Source organism: Dicentrarchus labrax, unplaced genomic scaffold, assembly GCF_905237075.1.
Source record: "Dicentrarchus labrax unplaced genomic scaffold, dlabrax2021, whole genome shotgun sequence".
NCBI classification, from domain to species: domain Eukaryota; kingdom Metazoa; phylum Chordata; class Actinopteri; family Moronidae; genus Dicentrarchus; species Dicentrarchus labrax.
This window is the reverse complement of record NW_026136719.1, coordinates 21,105,028-21,122,944: the sequence shown is the minus strand read 5'-3', so window position 1 is coordinate 21,122,944 and position 17,917 is coordinate 21,105,028. Positions and strand designations below refer to the sequence as shown.

The following is a 17,917-nucleotide window of genomic DNA, read 5'->3' as shown; positions in this document are numbered from 1 at the left end:
GTTTAATTCTTCATTACAGCATCAGTAGACTTATCTAAATGAGCTGTCCAATTTGTGTTTCAGGGATACATTTTTATTTTTAAAATAGTTTTAAATAGTATTTATATTTGGATTAATCACACAGATAACAAACTCTGGCTGCTGCTGCATTGTGGTCTTTGGTGGGCGCCGAGCACGTGTGGTTTGTTTTGCAACGTGATGACGCCACGCGTAGATAACAGGAAGTAATTTGAATTTACAGTGTTTGAAGTAAACACAACACGGATAAATGCTGCTCATGTGCGCCACAAGTTTAAAGTAAGTGTTTCCTATGTGCAGCAACATTAGGGGTACAAGTATTTACAGACATAACTCAGTATAAGTTTGTAAGGACAGGAACAACCTCGGGACGAGTTAGTTTAGCGACTAGAAGCTAAGCTAACTGTTAGCATTCTTCTTTAACATCAAACTGAACAACCTGGCGAGCTGTCCTGTTGTGTTTGTGGTATTGCTGTGATGTACAACCGCCTCACTCATTAAATACTTAAACTATATAATGTTATGAACACGCTATCATCTTGCTAATTCACCTTAAACGTTACCAATGAATTCAGTCTCAGTCTGTTTCTCTTCTGTAGAAATGGGTGTGAAGGGTCTTCAACTCTTTATGAGCCGCTGCTGTCCAGAAGCCTGTGTGACTGTGAACCTGAGAGAAATGGCCAGACAACATGTTACCAAAAGCCAGCAAGGCAGCACGACCACAGCTAACAGTTGAGTTTCTTACTGTGTGCTAGCAGTCAGTGGATGTCTCTTAAAACTGATTTAATCCATGTTGTTTATCAACTTTACTTATGTTTAGTTTGGGGTGGGGGGTTGGGGATATTAGTAAATAAATAACTTAACTGTATTTCTGTGACACCTTTCAAAACCAGGTGCTTCACAGGCACACACAGCATAAGTATTTCAGGAAATGACCAAACAGAGAATTGAAACAACATATAAAAAGATTGGTGGAGGTGGTACTGTTTGAATGAATGCTCCACCAATGGGCTTGTATACTGTATCATTATAATATGTAATATGAGTGCTAGCAACCACACATCCACTTACATTGCAGGAGTAATATAAGCTGGATATTTGTGTCTTTTCTCAGAGTGGGTTAGCGTACAGGTCTGCTCTCTATTACATCTGTGTTTTCACCCTCATTTAGGCCCCCCCACCCTCGTTGTGGATGGTATGGCCTGCCTCTGCCACTGGTACTCATGTAAGGACTGGGTGTGTGGGGGCCAGTGGAGGGAATACTTGGATGTGTTAAAGAGCTGGGTAGAGGCCTTCACTTCAGCGGGCATCAGACTGGTCTTCTTCTTTGATGGGGTGGTGAAAGAGCAGAAGAGACAGGAGTGGGTGAGGAAAGTTTAATATTGTTCAGAATGTTTTAATGTTTTCTTTTAGGAAACATACTCAAATTGCTGTAGTTCAACACATCTAAAAATTGTCCATGTTGAAAGACTGTTATTCCACTTCTGTCTTCAGTTACAGAATGTATTGATTGATTGTTTCTGTATCACTGTAGTGTACTTGATAATAATGCCAATATTTAGTATTTAGAACATATAAGCATGGTGTATTGATGGTATAGATGATATATAACTTGCAGAACCTGATAAGTAAGTAAGTTTACACAGTCTCTCTCTCCTGTCCTCAGGTGAAGAGGAGACGCAGAGTGAACGGGGAGGTTTCTAAAATATTCCGGCACATAAAGGCATACGGAGAGCAGCCTGGTAGAAATCTCTTTTGTATTCCTTCTGGTCTGGCGACATTCACACCCTTTGCTCTCAGGTCAGCATTTACAAGACAGATTACGACGCAGTAGCTGTCTTGTATATAATATATACACTGTGATCATAAAGATAATTTATTTTAAAGAAGCTTTAGTAGATAGATGGGCTTTGATCAGATATCTTTGCTGGTATTTTCTGATTGTAAATTTTTTTGTTGCTTGTAGGTCACTGGGTCAGGAAGTGTTTTGCTCAGTGCAGGAGGCCGATTATGAGATCGCCAGCTATGCTCGTCAACATGGCTGTATGGGCATTCTGGGACAGGACTCAGACTTCATTATATATGACAGGTTCATTAAAATTATCATGTTTTAATTTTAAGCTTGGGAATTTAATAATACTTATAAATTGCTGCAGAATGACTTACTACTAGTACTAGTCTTCACAGTTAAAATGCTGGTTTAAAAGATTCTTGGACTAATTGATATAATAATAATTAATACATCATTGAAAATCTGTATAAACAGTTTGAGCTGAACATGTTGTTTTATCTTTAAAAGTGCCCCCTACTTGTCTGTGGAAAAGCTGCGGATTGACAGTCTCAACACTGTCCTGTACGACCGACAGAGGCTCTGCCGGACCATTGGATTGGCTGTTACCCAGCTACCTCTACTGGCCTGTCTCCTAGGTAATGATGTGGTGTCAGAGGAGCGAATGCGGCACATCAGGAACGATGCCATGGCAACATACAGGTGTCTCATTCTTATCTTCGCCCAAATAAATACCTAAATTAACTTCGTCGTTGACTCTGTTTAGTTAAAGGAACATGAATACTGGATGCACACATTCATAATATTGTATGAGGACATTCCATAACAACAATTTTATTGTTTCCCAGGATAAACAACCCTGTACCACCCTTTGATGCTCCTCAGGGACAGACGGTGCTAGCTGTATCCCACCTTGTGAGCTCCTTGTGGGCCAGAAAGGAGGAAGATCCAGAGTTCATCCCTCAGACTCTGAATCTGTCAGCTCCTCACAGAGAGCTACTGAAGATGGGGATTTGCTCCTACTTACTGCCTCAACAGGAAGCACTTCAGCAATGTGACAACTCTACGTTAATGTCTGCCCCAGCCTTTGAGAAACACGTTAGTCCTGAAATATTAAAGGTATGTTCTGTACCTTTATTCCGTCTCTTCTCTTTTGAGAGTACCAAATGCCATATTGGCTTGTTACGTTTTACTTTGTGGTTTTCCCCAGGCCTGTAGAGAGAAGCATGTAGCAGCAGAGGGTTTCATGGTTTACGGTGTTGTGTGCGATGGAGTCATTCAATGTAGCAACACTCTGGAGGATGAAGAAGATGCTGAATTACTGCCCCAGGCCCTCGTCTACAAACCGTGCAGACAACACATCTATGGGCTGCTGCTGCTGCACGGGCAGGATGGTAGGACAGTAAACTATCTTTTGGTGTCACGTGTACCTTGTAATTAAAAATGAAGACAAGACTGCTTTTTTGTCTTCACAGTGTTGTGAAATGAATCCAAGTCTAACCTTGACTTATTTGGGTGTTTTCAGGCAGCAGTGTTGATCTTCCAGCAATCAGGGAATGGTTTGTCTACCCTGGAAACCCTCTGAAGGAACCTGACATGGTCCACCCTCTCCCAACCAGCCTCCCATGTACTGTACCTGCTAGTTTCTTTATATTCTAATCTTTGTATATCTTTCTTTTGCTCGGGTTAATACAAAATCTGGTTTCAATCTAGTGTCGCCTGGAGATGCAAGTTTAGAAGGAGATGGAGATTTTTTTTTTTTTTACATAGTTCTGTTGAATTTTTGCTGGGATGATACACTGTGCCAGTCCTGGGCATTGCACTTAAAGTTTACAGTGCTCCAGATAAGCAACAAAAACAACAACATTAGTCACATGGTTTTGGATTTTTCCTAGGAATTATGTTTTCCTCTATAATTAATAGTTATAGACCATCAGCATGACTGAAGGATGCTTCTGTTTTGAGCTTAATACTGTACATTAATAAAAAATGTCACATTTCATGCAGTGTTTTTGCATTCAAAGTCCCACCGTATTTTCTCTCTGTCTGAATGTGTAGGTGATCAGCCCAATCTGGACTTGTTATGGTTTGGCAATGGTCCTGAAGTTGCTGCTCTTCGCTTGACGTACTTCCTTTCAATTTTTGACTGCCAGGAGTTCTCAGAGCTGTATGGAGCTATTGACGACTCTCTGCTGGCTGCTCTCTGCCTGGTCACTTACATAGCCCTCCAGGTAGTGTCACCTTTTTCTTGTTTCATTGATTGATTGATTGATAGAAAGAAAAAAAGGGAAACTACAATACTTTCAAAATAGAAACAGTCACAAATGGAAAATGTAATTTAGTTTTATTTTAATTGAAAATACATCTGATGTTAATAGTATTTAATGTGTTACAGTTTTTCTACTGTTATTGATACGACTGTTTTCATTGGTTGGGCTGCATCTTTGGTTTAGCTTTCAAGAATAAGTTAAGCTGTTAAATGAAACAGTCGAGCACAAAGGAATCAGTTTGTATTTAGGCATTTCAGTCAAGATAATACCAGTGTATGGGTAGTAAAGCTACACCTGGTGATTATGTAAACAGAAAATGAAAGACCAAATGTATTTGGTGACAATTAAACACACAAGTCAGCTTTTGATTTTGGATTTACATCTATAACATATACAACAATTATTTTGTTCTTTTGTCAACTTGTGATTTGAAGTTAAACATCACTTGTTGACGGTTTGTTCTATGTTGTTTTGTCATGGCTTAATAGTGCCCAGTTTAGCCACAGACACTGGTCTTTGTAACTCCAGCACTTGCGTCAACAAATGCTATGATCACCACCCAGGCGTTTTGAATATCTTAAGACCCATTTCTTAATTCACATTACTACAGTTGTGTCCTTATTTTGGTTGTAAATTTTAAACTATAAACATTTGTACTGTTTGTAATCCTGTTGTAATGCGTTGTTTTCAGAGAGAGAGAGAGAGAGAGAGAGAGAGAGCGAGAAAGAGCATTTGTGTTTTTGGTTTGTACATTTTGCATTGACGTCATCTGATAGAGCTTTAACACAACAGAGATCACAGGATTGTACCACCTGGATAAAGGTGCATTCGTCATTTTGCAGAAGCTAAACAAAAATTATACTGTCGCTTCATTTATCAGCTGTGTAACAAACAGGTCTTAAATCACTCTTTAATGCCACACTAACAGAATTATGTCTTCAAAGAAAAGAATCTCAGATGTTGTCTTGAGTTTTCAAAATCTGCTCCTGAAATTTGACCTACCATGCATGTTTTAAAATAATGCTTTAATTCAGACATCTTTGTGTGTCACAGTGAAGTTTAGTTTCTTGAGGAAGTGCCTTCTACGGTGTTTATGCTCCAAACCTCATCAGAAAAATGATGCATGTGAAACATGGCACACGTTCTCTGTTACAAGAGCACTCCACTGATTTAGCATTGTATTCCTGTAACACTGTCGGTGTCATGATTGAAGTCATGATGAAAATCGATGCACCGGAACCAGAAATATAATTTTTTTATTTCACGCTTTCCTCTTCCTTGTCAAAACCTGGTGCCTACATTACCCACAATGCAACTCAACCGCTGACTGTTCAGTTGGAGATACGGACATGTTATATCAGTAACAGCTAAAGCAGCCTCAAGTTACTTGCCTCAAGCAGAGATGACGAGCTACTGAGGTCAGGCAAGCGTTCTTCAATTTATTAGCTTTATACAACTTTTTTCACATATGCGGGAGTATTCCCCAACACCTGTTAACAGACTTTGATTTATATCTAGAATTGGTGGAGTTCCCCTTTAATTGCAAGAACAACTTCTTTTTCACTGCTTTGCCTAAATGTTATTTAGCTTCCTTTTCCCTGAGCAATTCTTAAATTATATACTCCAATTTGGCTTTTATTTGAAAAACAGTAAAATGTCTTCTCCCACTGTATCCACATGCCAATGCAATAACGCACTTAAACCAATAAGGTCAATACAGAGTTTTTGCACTTAAGATCTAAAACTGTAGCAATCAATTAAAACAGTTTGTTATGAAGAAACTGTTGTTTTCACAATTTAATTTAAACTCCAGAGCACAAAGGAAAAGCAAGATGGGCTGCCAGAGTCAAACTTACCATCGGTGAACTTTTAACAAACCAGATAAGTAGGTTTTAATCCTACAATTTAGCAAGTTAGACCGGCCTTGTAATTTGAAACTAAAAGCACCCTGTTCTGACAGAGTTGAACACTCAAAGACACAAAGATCAAAAGGCAGCCATTGAGACTGATGCAAATTGTGGGGCAAATAGACAGACGGACACTTGTAGCCAATCATTTAAATGCATAAAGGACCAACAGACAGACAGAAACAGCTTCTTAGATGGACCGTTAGATGAGTGGACCATCAGAGTTGGGCAGACAAGACAGACAACAGTAGCTGTTGTGGTCTGATCACTGCTGCATTCACATTCCCTTGTCACTCTTCTATTTAAATAGCTTCAGGGTTTGTTTGTTTTGTACACACAACTTGTTTCTGCATTCAGCATTGTTTCTTTCTCTGTTGAATTGTTGCACACAGAGCAGACAAAACAAACTGACCCACACTGAAGACACACTGGGATGTGCCTGCGTTGGCTAACCATATATTTTCCTCTGTACATGTGTGTGTGTATGTGTGTGTGTGTGTGTGTGTTTAGGTACAGACTTTGTCTCAAGAGGACTTGGATGCTTACCTCAGTCAAGCTGTGTGTCTGAGACTAAAATCCCCCCTGGAGCTTCAACAGATCAAGGTCAGTTACAAGTACAAACATACACACCTACTGTATATAAGGTAACATTTTTTTATTTGTCTTATTTTCACCAAAAGATGAACAGATTTTTTAAAACAATCTGACTTGTTTTCTGATTTTCACTCAAATGTTTTGTCCCAATAGACCCTAAAGTTGTTGCATTTCCTGCTGCAAGAAGACAATGTCCCCTGTAGTTTACAGTAAACAAGGTCCTCTTATGGCAAACAGCTCAGAAAATGTTTCCAATAATAGAAAGTAAAAAGAAAAATGGGGAGAAAATACAAATAAGGTGCTGATTGAGTCTACAGAAAAACAAACAAAAAACTCAAACCATAATTGTTATGGTTAACCTGAAGTGTGGTTGTTTTGCAAATGGTAATTTTTGTATTATAGATTCAAACAGAATCAAATGTTCAACAAGTTTCTTAAAGGTCCAGTGTGTAACATTAAGGAGGATCTATTGGCAGAATATAATATTCATAGGTATGGCACACACAGATCACCATCTATGGAGGTCGCCATGTTTTTCTACAGTAGCCCAGAATGGACAAACCAAACACTGGTTCTAGATAGGGGAAGGTGAAGCAACTCAATCCTCAACAGTCAACTGTTGGTAGTTTTCATTTCTAAAATGAATTCATGTTGATTTTGCTTCTTATTTCTGTGTTACATCACTCTTAATTGAATATCTTTGGGTTTTCAACTGTTGGTCAGACAAAACAGTTCTTTGAAGATGCTACAGGAATTTGTAATTGGCTTTTTCACAGTTTTTACTAAATGGTTGATTGAATCATAAACATTAATTCATAGATTGATCAATGATGATAATACTTTGCAGTCCTAATCTACTCTTCGGAGTCTTCAGCGAGCTCGGTGGATGCTTGTGACTCTCACAGATCTGAGAATCAGAGAGTCAGCTGTGCTTTTCCATTCTCTGGGAAAACGGCTGTGCTGTTTGCTGCCTTGTTGTAGCCCCATTTATTTTTACTGCTTAATTACCATACTTGTGTCTAGTAATTTGTATTTTTGCTGCTCGTCTGTTTTCTACACAATAATTAGGGCTGGGCGTTGATTTGAATATGCTGTCTGGGAGAGGTTCAGAGCTGCAGGAGGGGAGTTAACTGAGTGACTAGTGTATGCATTAACTGCACACACACACACAAACTAAACACATGAATATACTCACATATACACTCAGATGTGGGATAACGTACAATACAGTTTTGATATTTGATTGTGCATTTGCATGTGTGTATAACCTGCAGAGTGATTCACACACAAAACAGTAACTTACTCCCTTCAGCCTTCAGCTTGTCTCTTTATTTCTCCACAAAATACCCCAGAAAACAATGATAATGTGTGTGTGTTCAACTGAGTGAAAATGAGTCACACCATTTGTGTGTGTATGTGTGTGTGTTTAGGGGAAAGGGGTTGTGGGTGGGTTTTGGGATGCGTTGGTTTTGTTGCAACATTCCTCCCCATGGGACTGTGATTGTGGCGTGTGTGTGTGTGTGTGTATGTGTGTGTGTGACAGAGAGAGAGTGCTGGCGACAGCCGCCTGTCTGACGCTCACCACATGGAGCTATTTACACCAAGCACACTCCGCCCCGCTGGACACACACGTTTCTGTCTTTGTCTCTCCCTCACTTTCTACTTTTTACACTCGACCACTTTCTCTTTTTCTGTCTGTCTTCATGTTCTTTCTCTCTCTGTGTGTCTTTTTGTGTCTGTGTGCTTGTGTGCGCCCTCAGGCTTTTGTGTCTCTGTCCAGTGGTTCATTGTTTTCAGAAGGTGAAGCTGTGTTTGACTGGAAGCAGGTGGCAGGCAGGGCTGTGTGTGTGTGTGTGTGTGTGTGTGTGTGTGTGTGTGTGTGTGTGTGTGTGTGTGTGTGTGTGTGTGTGTGTGTGTGTGTGTGTGTGTGTGTGTGTGTGTGTGTGTGTACACACACGTAATCACTGTTATCTGTGCTATCTGCCAGAGGACAGGTGAGAGCTGAAAGCACACACACACACACACACACACACACACACACACACACAGAGAGAGAACATCTGCCTGCTGTCGTTACAGTCAACTTGCTCTCTGCTTCTTCATCATCCTCATCTTCTTTTTCTTTATTGTCCTCCTTCAGTGTCCTCTTTCTTCTCTTTCGTCTCTGTTGCTGTTACTTTTATGGTCAGTGATTTTGAGATCAGATGAGTTAAACTGACTTGCTGACTCACTTATTCATATTATTAATTGTGGATTCGATTCCTTTATGTTTTACTAACACCAATGGAACCTTACATTCAGATAAATATTGAACCAGAAGAGTGCCTCATCAGTCAAATTCCACATATACTGCATTATTTTACTTTCATATAAGTGTGGAATTGTGTTGCAGTAAGCAAATCTAGGCAAAGAAGTTTCACTGTCAAATATAGTAACCACAACAGCCAGTTGTCTGTCACCTGGGTATACATACTTAGATCGATAGATTGTTAGACAGACAGACAGTAAAGTGGGTGGTCCGAGTCGTATATAATTGGGTGATTCACGTGTCACGATTGAGCAGATAAAGTTGTGCAAACTGGGGTTGGGAAACACCAATTATTTTAACAGCTGTGAGTAAAATGTTAAGAAATTTGTTGTGGGTGGTGAAACTAACCATATTGAAGAAACAGATGGCTCTTTACAGCAGGACTGTTTAAATGATGTTACAGTACAGGAAGATATTTATGATGTGTTGATGGAGGCTAAAGTTAATTTCTCAATTAAGTTACATTTAACAAGCTTTATTAATGTGAATATTATGGATAAATATGTCTATGGTACAATAATGACATACTGCAGATTTATTTTGTAACAATTGTGTACATTATTACAATAATTATCAGTTACATTTCCAAATAAAACAGTGAGGTTTCTTTTCATGTATGGGGGAGTTATCGGTTGTGTGGTCAGCCACTGCGGATCTATTTTTTGCTTTGTGAAACTTGGAGCTAAAGGAATCTATTGTCACGTGGTGAAGTCAAATATGACCTGCTGGCATCTCAAAACAGAGTCGCTGTTGCTGCAGTTAAGGCTGTGTCATACAAGTACAAAAAAATGGTGACAGAAGAAACCCCAAAGTATCAAACCTCATGATATAGATGTCCTACCAGCCAAATATAAAACCAAACTCTTTCCTTCCTCCGCTCTCAGCTGCCTTTCGTCTCCAGTCGTGCGGTGCAGCTCGGATCTCTCTACGTCCGAGGACTGAGCCACCTGCTGGGTGCTAACTCTGCCAGCGGCTGCCCGCTGCCCAGCACTGCTCTGATGCCTTGGCACAGCTTCGATGGACGGCTGTTCCACTCAAAGTACCTGCTGGCACATAGCGGCACAGAGAAAACTGTGTTGCTGGACAGCGACGTGAGTGGAGACGGAAAAACAAAAAGGGGAATGTGTGTGTGTGTGTGTGTGTGTGTGTGAGTGTGTGAGTGAGCAAGATTTTGAGAACTGTAATGATTTTTTTTGTATTATTATTTCCATGAGTGAACAGCATTATTTTTAGACAAGATGTGTCTTAATCGTGTTTAACGTGCGCATGCAATCCAAGTGTGTTATTTTCTGTCTCTGTCTCCAGTCCTCCAGTTTGTCTCTGTTTCTCTGCCTGAGAGAGAAACTTACTGAAACCTGCGGGAAGCGGGGCAGAGTCCTGCAGTCCAGACCCATTGCACCAGAACAAAGGCATAAAACCACACCAGGACCCAGCTACAGAGAAAGACACACAGGTGAGCCATAAGACTGACTGACATGTCTTTATAGATACATGCTAACCACCTACAACTTCAGCCACCTCCTTTCAAAGATAAGTTAGTTTAGAAATTGTCACTGTGACTGTGTGTCTTCTGCGCGGCACTGTGAACAAAGTTTTGTAAAGATGTTGCTGTATATATCTAAAATATTTAAAGATACCACAGTTACAGGATCAAAAAGATAATGCAGAAGAATGGTAAATATGTCTTTAAATTTGCTCAGTTTTTGACAGTTTCAAATTAATCTTTGATGATTTAAAAGATGAAATTATGGATATTTTAAGCTCTTAAATAAACCAGTTCAGTTGTTTTGACTAATAGCTTTGTATTTGTTGAGATGCTGTGTGTTTCTAAAAGGGATCTAATGTCTTTTTTGTGTTCTCCTTCCTTACTCTTGCTCCACATTTACTCTGTCTGTGAATGTTGGTTCTGTGTTGTTTCGTTTAACGTTTAATTATGCTGCCATTTTGGCCAGGACTCTTTGAAAAAAGAGTTTTTGATCTTGAGACCATCCTGGTAAAACAAAGGTCAGAGAGAGAAAAACGTTTTGACCTGAATTATGAAATGTTATGGTGTTTCTATGGCGCCCTGGTGGCCCAGTGGTTAAGAAGCATACCATGTAACCACAATGCCCTTGGTGCAAACCTGGAGCTTTATCGCATGTCATACCCCTCTTTCTCTTTTCAAGTTTCCTGTCTGCATCCATACTGTTAACTTTACAATGAAAAGGCAAGAACAATATTCAGTATTATTTATAAAGCTCCAGTAGCTCAGTTTTTTATGTTTTGGAACTTGTCTTTGTTTCTAATCACTGTCCAAAGTACAGAGAAGTAAATAGGCCTCCAGTGATCTGAGCGGTAGAAACACACTGTAGCTCGTATGAAAAACTGATGAAATTATTCCTGGAGCCAAACAGAGAAGCAGCATTTTAATTTTGACAGTTCATCTGTGGTTGTAGTTCTCCTCACAGTACCACATTACCCAGAGGGCCGTGCTGTAACGAGCTCCATGTGTGCTGCGGCCTTAACACATACCACCGTGTGCGTGCACGCACACACATGCACACGTGCACGCTTGGATCCGAGACTTGCTTTGTCAGTGCACTAGTAATAGTAGGTTTCTGTTTATAGGCTGAGAGAGCTCTATTTTAAGACACACAACAAGACTAACTGATTACAGACCTCTCTCTTCTGTCTCTCCCCTCATTTTGCTCCCCTTCCCCACAGTCGTTCCCCTCTGTCTAACTCTTCATCCTTCTTTTTTCTTCACCCTCTCTCTGTTTCTTTTTGTTATTTCTCACTGTTGTTCTCCTTCTGGTGACATGGAGCCTTCACGCTCTCCAGACACCTTTCAAGCTTATTATACACACATTTTCAAACATATTCACTCTCTACCACGATACAAGTGTTAATGTGACCTGTCTGTATAAGATGCTCCTCACTGTAGTTCACTGCCAAGTTGAGCTCCCTGTTGGTACCACATTCGTCCTGCTCGGTGGTCAATCAGAAGACGACTCAGCAGTAGCTTATGAAATATGAACCCGTAGTTTCTATTCAACCCTGTGACTTATAAACCTTTTGGGACCGTTTCTCTGCGTGCCATGTTGGCGCAGAGTCTCCGATTTGCGCCGAACTGTCTGCTTTTTGCCCAAGTCAACCCTTGTGGGTCTCACGAGGATGTTTCTGGTTTTATAGATGGAAGGCTATACACTCTTTATACCTCAGTGTTTCATTTCTGCCAGACGCAGACACCAATCATTACTACAGAACTGTGGGGATATGGACTGTGTGTGTGTGTATGAGAGAGAGAGACAGAGAGTATGTGTGTGCGTGAGAGTAGTGGTGGCGCTATGTGGTATCGTTGAGGGCCCGGTTTGGTTTTTGTTTGGAATCAGGCCTGATGTTTAGTCTCCTCAGCAAATATCTCCTCTGCCCGCCTGCCCTTGCAATTACACTCTAACAGTGAATCCAGTATAGCTGCTCTCCCACGTCTCTTCAGTTTATTTCTGTCCAAAAATACAAAAAGTAAATGAAAACAACCTCATTTTCAGATTCATTGTGGAATACATTTTGCTCTGGCTGCGAACAGTTATGTACCTCTATTCTCGCCTCCAATCTGTCCTCTGATATTGTTCATTTTCACTGACACAACCCTGCTCTGACATAGGAATAACATATTTTCTCTAATTTCTCTTATCTCTTTTATTTTCACATGACGCAGTCTCCCTCTTTTGGTTTTAGTCTCAATCTCAATCTGACAATCTGAAACTTTACCAACATACCGACTACAGAAATAGACCTTAAAACGTTTTTGGTGCTTGTGGCCTGACTGACACATCCACTTATCCATGGCATGCTTTCATGTGCTTTCTTTCCTGCACTTTCACACTCAGTGAGTGGATTGGTGGTAGGATGGCGGCCTGATTTGGCCCAGCGAGACTCTCTTTTGGAAAGTTAGTCTTAGTGTTTCATTTCAAGCACTTTGTAATTGGCTCAAGATCTGCCACATCTATCAAAGTTCCTTAAGTGAAGAGTTTGTCATGAGCTTGCATGAATGCGAGGATATATTTTAATGGTAGCTAAACAGGAGTAGGGAGAAATGTTGCTTTTTCTGTCACTTCATCAGTTTTTTAACCAATAGTAGAGCAGGTCACAGACCATAAAAAAAAAAATTAAATCTTATTTGTTTTCTTTTACTTGTTAGATGACATTTGACCAGAGATCTGTAAGCATTCAGCTTCAAGAAACCTTTCTTCTTTCTTTGAATAATTCGGCTTTGAAAAACTGGCGGCGTTTGTCAGACTTGATGAGTGTGTATGTCCGCTGTGATATGGCATTTGGTTTTTTTTCTGTCCTGTGGTCAGCCTTGAAATAATTGCGGACAGACTTTAAAGGCATGGTGTGTGTGTGTGTGTGTGTGTGTGTGTGTGTGTGTGTGTGTGTGTGTGTGTGTGTGTGTGTGTGTGTGTGTGTTTGAGAGGGGGGGTTGTTGATACTTTTTACACAGAGTGGGGCATTTAACCAAGGTTTACTAAGACTGTTGAATTCAAACTCTGGTGTTCTGTCCAGAAGTCATTTACTAGTTCTGTTAAAGCTGTGGCAATCAGTATGTGTATAATAACAGGGAACTAATTACTATGTCAAATGTGAAAGTTGTCACTCGCAGTCAAGTCAATTATCACCAAACTCTACTGAGCAGCATCTTTCAGCTCATTGTTTTGGTTTTCCACTCTGCAGCTCATGAACCCACTGTAAGCTACCTGACTCAGCTCCTAAGCTACCTGACTCAGCTCCAACGGCAGACACACACAGTTAGAGACTAGCTGGTGAATATCGTGGAGCATCACAGACAGGACACAAATACAGAAAATACTCTAACTTTTCCTGTCCTTTAAATGTTACTTTTGTCACTTTCAGGTCAGCCTCCAAGTAGTGGTGAGAACTGGAGAGAAAGAGGAGAGACAACAGGAGGCCATCGACATGGAGGAGAATGGAGGGAGAGAGGGGAGGCAAGAGGAGGGCGAAGTGGAGATGACAACAGAGAGAGACTGTGGGGGAGAGGAGGACACAGAGGTGAATGGATGAGAGGAGGCCAACATTTTCACCATCATCCTCATTCTTATCCTAACTTCCACGATGGAGGACCCCAGAACACGAGGGCCAGAGGTCGATCGTACCACAACAGAGGGCGATACCAGCTGGCCCCGAGGTAACACCAGTATGGACTTAAATCTTCCTCTTATTTGTTTTTTGGATCTCTTCTTCTCTCTTCTGTTCGTATCTGTTATATATGTATATGTAATGTCATGTTTCCTCTCCTCTCAGATGGTCACAGCCTCCTCCATCAGGAACATGACTCGACCCGGAACAGAGAGGAGAGAAGAGGAGGATTAGAGGGGGGGATTTGAGGAGTTAAGAGGATGAGAAAGATGTGATGAAAAGTGTGAAGGAATCAAATTTCTCTGAACAAACTGATTAGTGAAATACCCGTAAGGAATGTTTGTCTAAAGGATGCAGTAGGTAGAGAAATGGCTATCAGGAGGAGGCAGAGTGAAGAGATTAGGAATACATGATTTTATTTGCCAGTTTAACCTGAATTTGTCTTTTTGTGCACATTAAAACAACTCTGTATACGTACTCTTAAAGTCAATCATCTTAAAGCGTCTCATGGCAACTTATGTGTCTTACTGTGACAGAAAATGAACAGTGCGTGTGAGCACACGCCAAACAAACAGTAATGAGCTACTTCAAACATGCACTGAGAAGTGGATTAATGGTTAATCCTCAAGCCTGTTTTTACCTCTTATCTGTGACAATAAAAGGGCAAAGATCTTAAAAGCTGTGTGTATCTAGTGGCATAATCCTTTTAAAGGACTACAGAAACAGTAATGCTGGTATCAAATATCTGCTGAAATAGGGCATCAGTGCCTCAGATTTCTTCACTTCTATAAACTGTTACCAATGTCAAAAACAAAGTGAGGCAACTTCAGTTTCTTTTTTCATACGCAGAAAAACACAAGTTGTAATGTAATAGATACAAATAGAGAAGTTTGTGCTGTGTCTGCAAATACTTGATAAACGAGCACTAACCCTTCATATAGAGGCGTCAAGTTACAAAACATTTTAATTTAAATTATTGTTGGTGCATCTAAAATCTGCATTTTTGGTTGTTGTAACAATACAGGAAAAACTTGAAACAATCCCCAAACATATCACACATGTCACTGTGAATGAGATTTCACAATAATCCAGCTTTAACTCTTGTTGGTAAACTCAAAGACAGGAACATTTTCTCTCCATGCCGACACATCCTTTCCTATTTGAACAACCTCTGTTACACTGGACATAGGTTGATGAGGAATGTATAGCCTGTAGAGTCATGCTGACTGTCTTCCTGTAGCACCGTGAACGTCGTAAAACCTACCAGAGAGGAAAAGGATGTGGAGAAAGTTCCACAGCCTCAGTGCTTTCATTACCGTGTGTGTTTGCCTATGAGCAGAAACAAACCGTGAGAGTGAACTTCTCAACAAACAACTGTGTTAATACAGTTATGGTGAGACTGTGTTTGGTGTGACAGAACCAAGAGTTTCATCCCCTATAATAGTCCACTCATTACGCGGTAATACAAGCGTGTACAAGCTATATGTATAACATGGACTGAAGATACATGCTTATTATCATTTAATCCAGTGTTCCTGAAACAAATGAACGCCAACAATGCTGGAGGAATGAAGATCCCAGAGACTTAACTACAAAGTGTCACAAATACATCAGGTGGTGACTTCTCAGTGTTTTTGTGCAGGTTTTGTGGCCCCCCCAGACTTTTAAAAACCACTCAGCACATGGTCAAGCAAACTTTTACTAATACTTTAAATCAAATTTGTCAGCAAGAAAAGTAACTTGACCTTGTGGAAGATCAGGCTGATCTTTGTATTTGATCCCCACTCTTTAGAAACTTAAAACACTGTAAGGCACAGTTGTTTCTTCTCACCACAGTAGACAGACACATTTCTGTCTAAGAATATAACAACCTTGAGTGTGCCGTATCTGTTAAAGGAATATTCTTATACATTTCAAACTGGTGTGTATTTACCATAATTGTGACCATTCGACTCTGTGGATCGTGTTCACTTTGTACTCACTACCACCGTTATAGAGATTTGGGGAAACAAGGGGCTCGTGCAAAACAAAGTACATGTGAGCCTCCTTCAGCTTTCTAAATAAACCTGATTTCTACAGGAATCTTTCCAAACTCTTGTATCTGAGTCTGACTGAAAGTTTAACACCCGGGAAAAGCTGTTGGCTAACTGCAAAGGGATCCGGCTCAACTTGCCAGTTACCTCTCTCAGCTAATGTTACCATTGTAATGTTGGAACATAGTTTATTATGTGTTGTAATCTCTTTTCCTATCCATTTGGAGAGCTGTCTTTTTTTCAACTGATTTTGGGGAGAGGAAGTTTTCAGGAGGACAATGTTGATCAGAACATTTTATATTCATGCTTAAGTCTGAAAGCATTATAGGGACAGGGAATTGGATGGCTCGTGATTATTAGAGTCACATTCATCCACCCCATGTTTTTCCTCTGAGTCCATAGGCAGCAGATCCACAGAGTGTGTGTGTGTGTGTGTGTGTGTGTGTGTGTGTGTGTGTGTGTGTGTGTGTGTGTGTGTGTGTGTGTGTGTGTGTGTGTGTGTTTTGGGTTAGTAACTGTGGTGAGTGGAGTGGGTGTGGGTGTGTATGTGAGGAGGGGCGATGAGGGTGGGGCACGCAACACACATACATGACTTGGGTCCAGTTGCCCCTTCTACATAATAACAATAACAGGAGGAGGGATGTTTTGTGTGGTGAGGAGGAAGCGAGGGATGGAAGGTTAAAAAGAGAGGAAGAGGGAAAAAAACAAAATGGGAGATGGAAATGAATGAGTATAAAGGAGAGGAGAGAAGTAAACAGAGGGAGAGGGAAATGAAATGAAATGACGAGGAAACACACCAGAGGAGTGGGTGATGGAGAGGTGGGGTCTAAGAATAGAGAAAACAACAGAAAACAGGATGAGAGGAGGTGAATTTAGAGGAGAGAAGAAAGGATAAGACAGAAGAGTTAAGAACACTAGCACTTCAAGTCGGTAGTCTTGCCTCAACCACAGGAAACCCTGTTGGCTGCCTGACAGATCAGCTTCCTGCGTGTGTGTGTGCGGTGGAGGTCTGGGCGTGGTCCCTCCAGCAGCAGGGAGACAAACAGTCAAACCCCCTTTGGGGGCCTCCTCCCTGGGATTGGCTCAGGCCTCTTTCCTCTCCAGTGGCAGTCATTCAACAGGCTGTCTACTCCAGTTCGCCTTATACTCTCTCTGTGTCTTATCTAAACTTTTTGAGGCTTTCTTTCCGACAGTCATTAAACTGGGCACACATTTGTGTAACAACTGGACCAAGGGGACCAGCCAACCCTTTGTAGTGTCCAGTGGTGGCCACAGTGGGTGCCACCTAAATGAACCCCATCGTGACCACAAAACCACTTCAACAACCTTCACCCAAAGCAAATAGCCCCTTTGAAGCAGAGTTACACTTATGATTATACACTTACCTCTGGACAGGGGTGACATGATTATACTGTATAATACAGTATGTATAACACAGGTGTTTTGGATGTTGTGATATTTTCCTGTATAATGTTCATTGTGATTGAAGTTAAAGAGAGTTTTTGATTTTTATTCACCACAAACAGCCACATACTTTACCTGTATGTGTTATATAGATACATTTCCCTGTATGAGTCAACTACAGCACTGGTAGAAATTAAAGGGGACCTGTAATGCTCATTTTTAGCTCTATATTCTTAGTCTGGGACTCCACTAGAGTAACTTTGCATGATTCAATCAAAAACATCCTTATTTATTTTATACTGGCCCTTCATGCAGCCCCAACATGTGCAGGCATTTAGTGTGCAATGTATCAAGGAAATATAATGAACATTGCTGTTCCTTCATGCTGCACACACAAGATAATTAAATAGAATAACAGAAAATTAAAATATATAAAATAATATATAAACAAAAAATAA

General features: G+C 40.6%; 1 protein-coding gene across 2 annotated transcripts; it reads left to right on the top strand.

The window, feature by feature from the left end:
* The first annotated feature begins 200 nt into the window (after nucleotides 1-200).
* fam120b (family with sequence similarity 120B) lies at nucleotides 201-14,700 on the top strand. 2 transcript variants are annotated; one of them, XM_051379555.1, is made up of 15 exons: nucleotides 201-297; nucleotides 618-749; nucleotides 1,190-1,383; nucleotides 1,685-1,818; nucleotides 1,985-2,107; nucleotides 2,318-2,509; nucleotides 2,656-2,926; nucleotides 3,018-3,201; nucleotides 3,333-3,434; nucleotides 3,866-4,038; nucleotides 6,495-6,587; nucleotides 9,771-9,977; nucleotides 10,192-10,339; nucleotides 13,780-14,071; nucleotides 14,188-14,700. In XM_051379555.1, the coding sequence occupies exons 2-15, from the start codon at nucleotides 620-622 to the stop codon at nucleotides 14,216-14,218; spliced, it is 2,274 nt and encodes a 757-aa protein (XP_051235515.1). In that variant the 5' UTR covers nucleotides 201-297; nucleotides 618-619; the 3' UTR covers nucleotides 14,219-14,700. The 2 variants fall into 2 exon arrangements, with proteins under 2 accessions (XP_051235515.1, XP_051235514.1); XM_051379554.1 differs by lacking the exon at nucleotides 201-297 and having other exon boundaries at nucleotides 600-749.
* The last annotated feature ends 3,217 nt before the right edge of the window (nucleotides 14,701-17,917 follow it).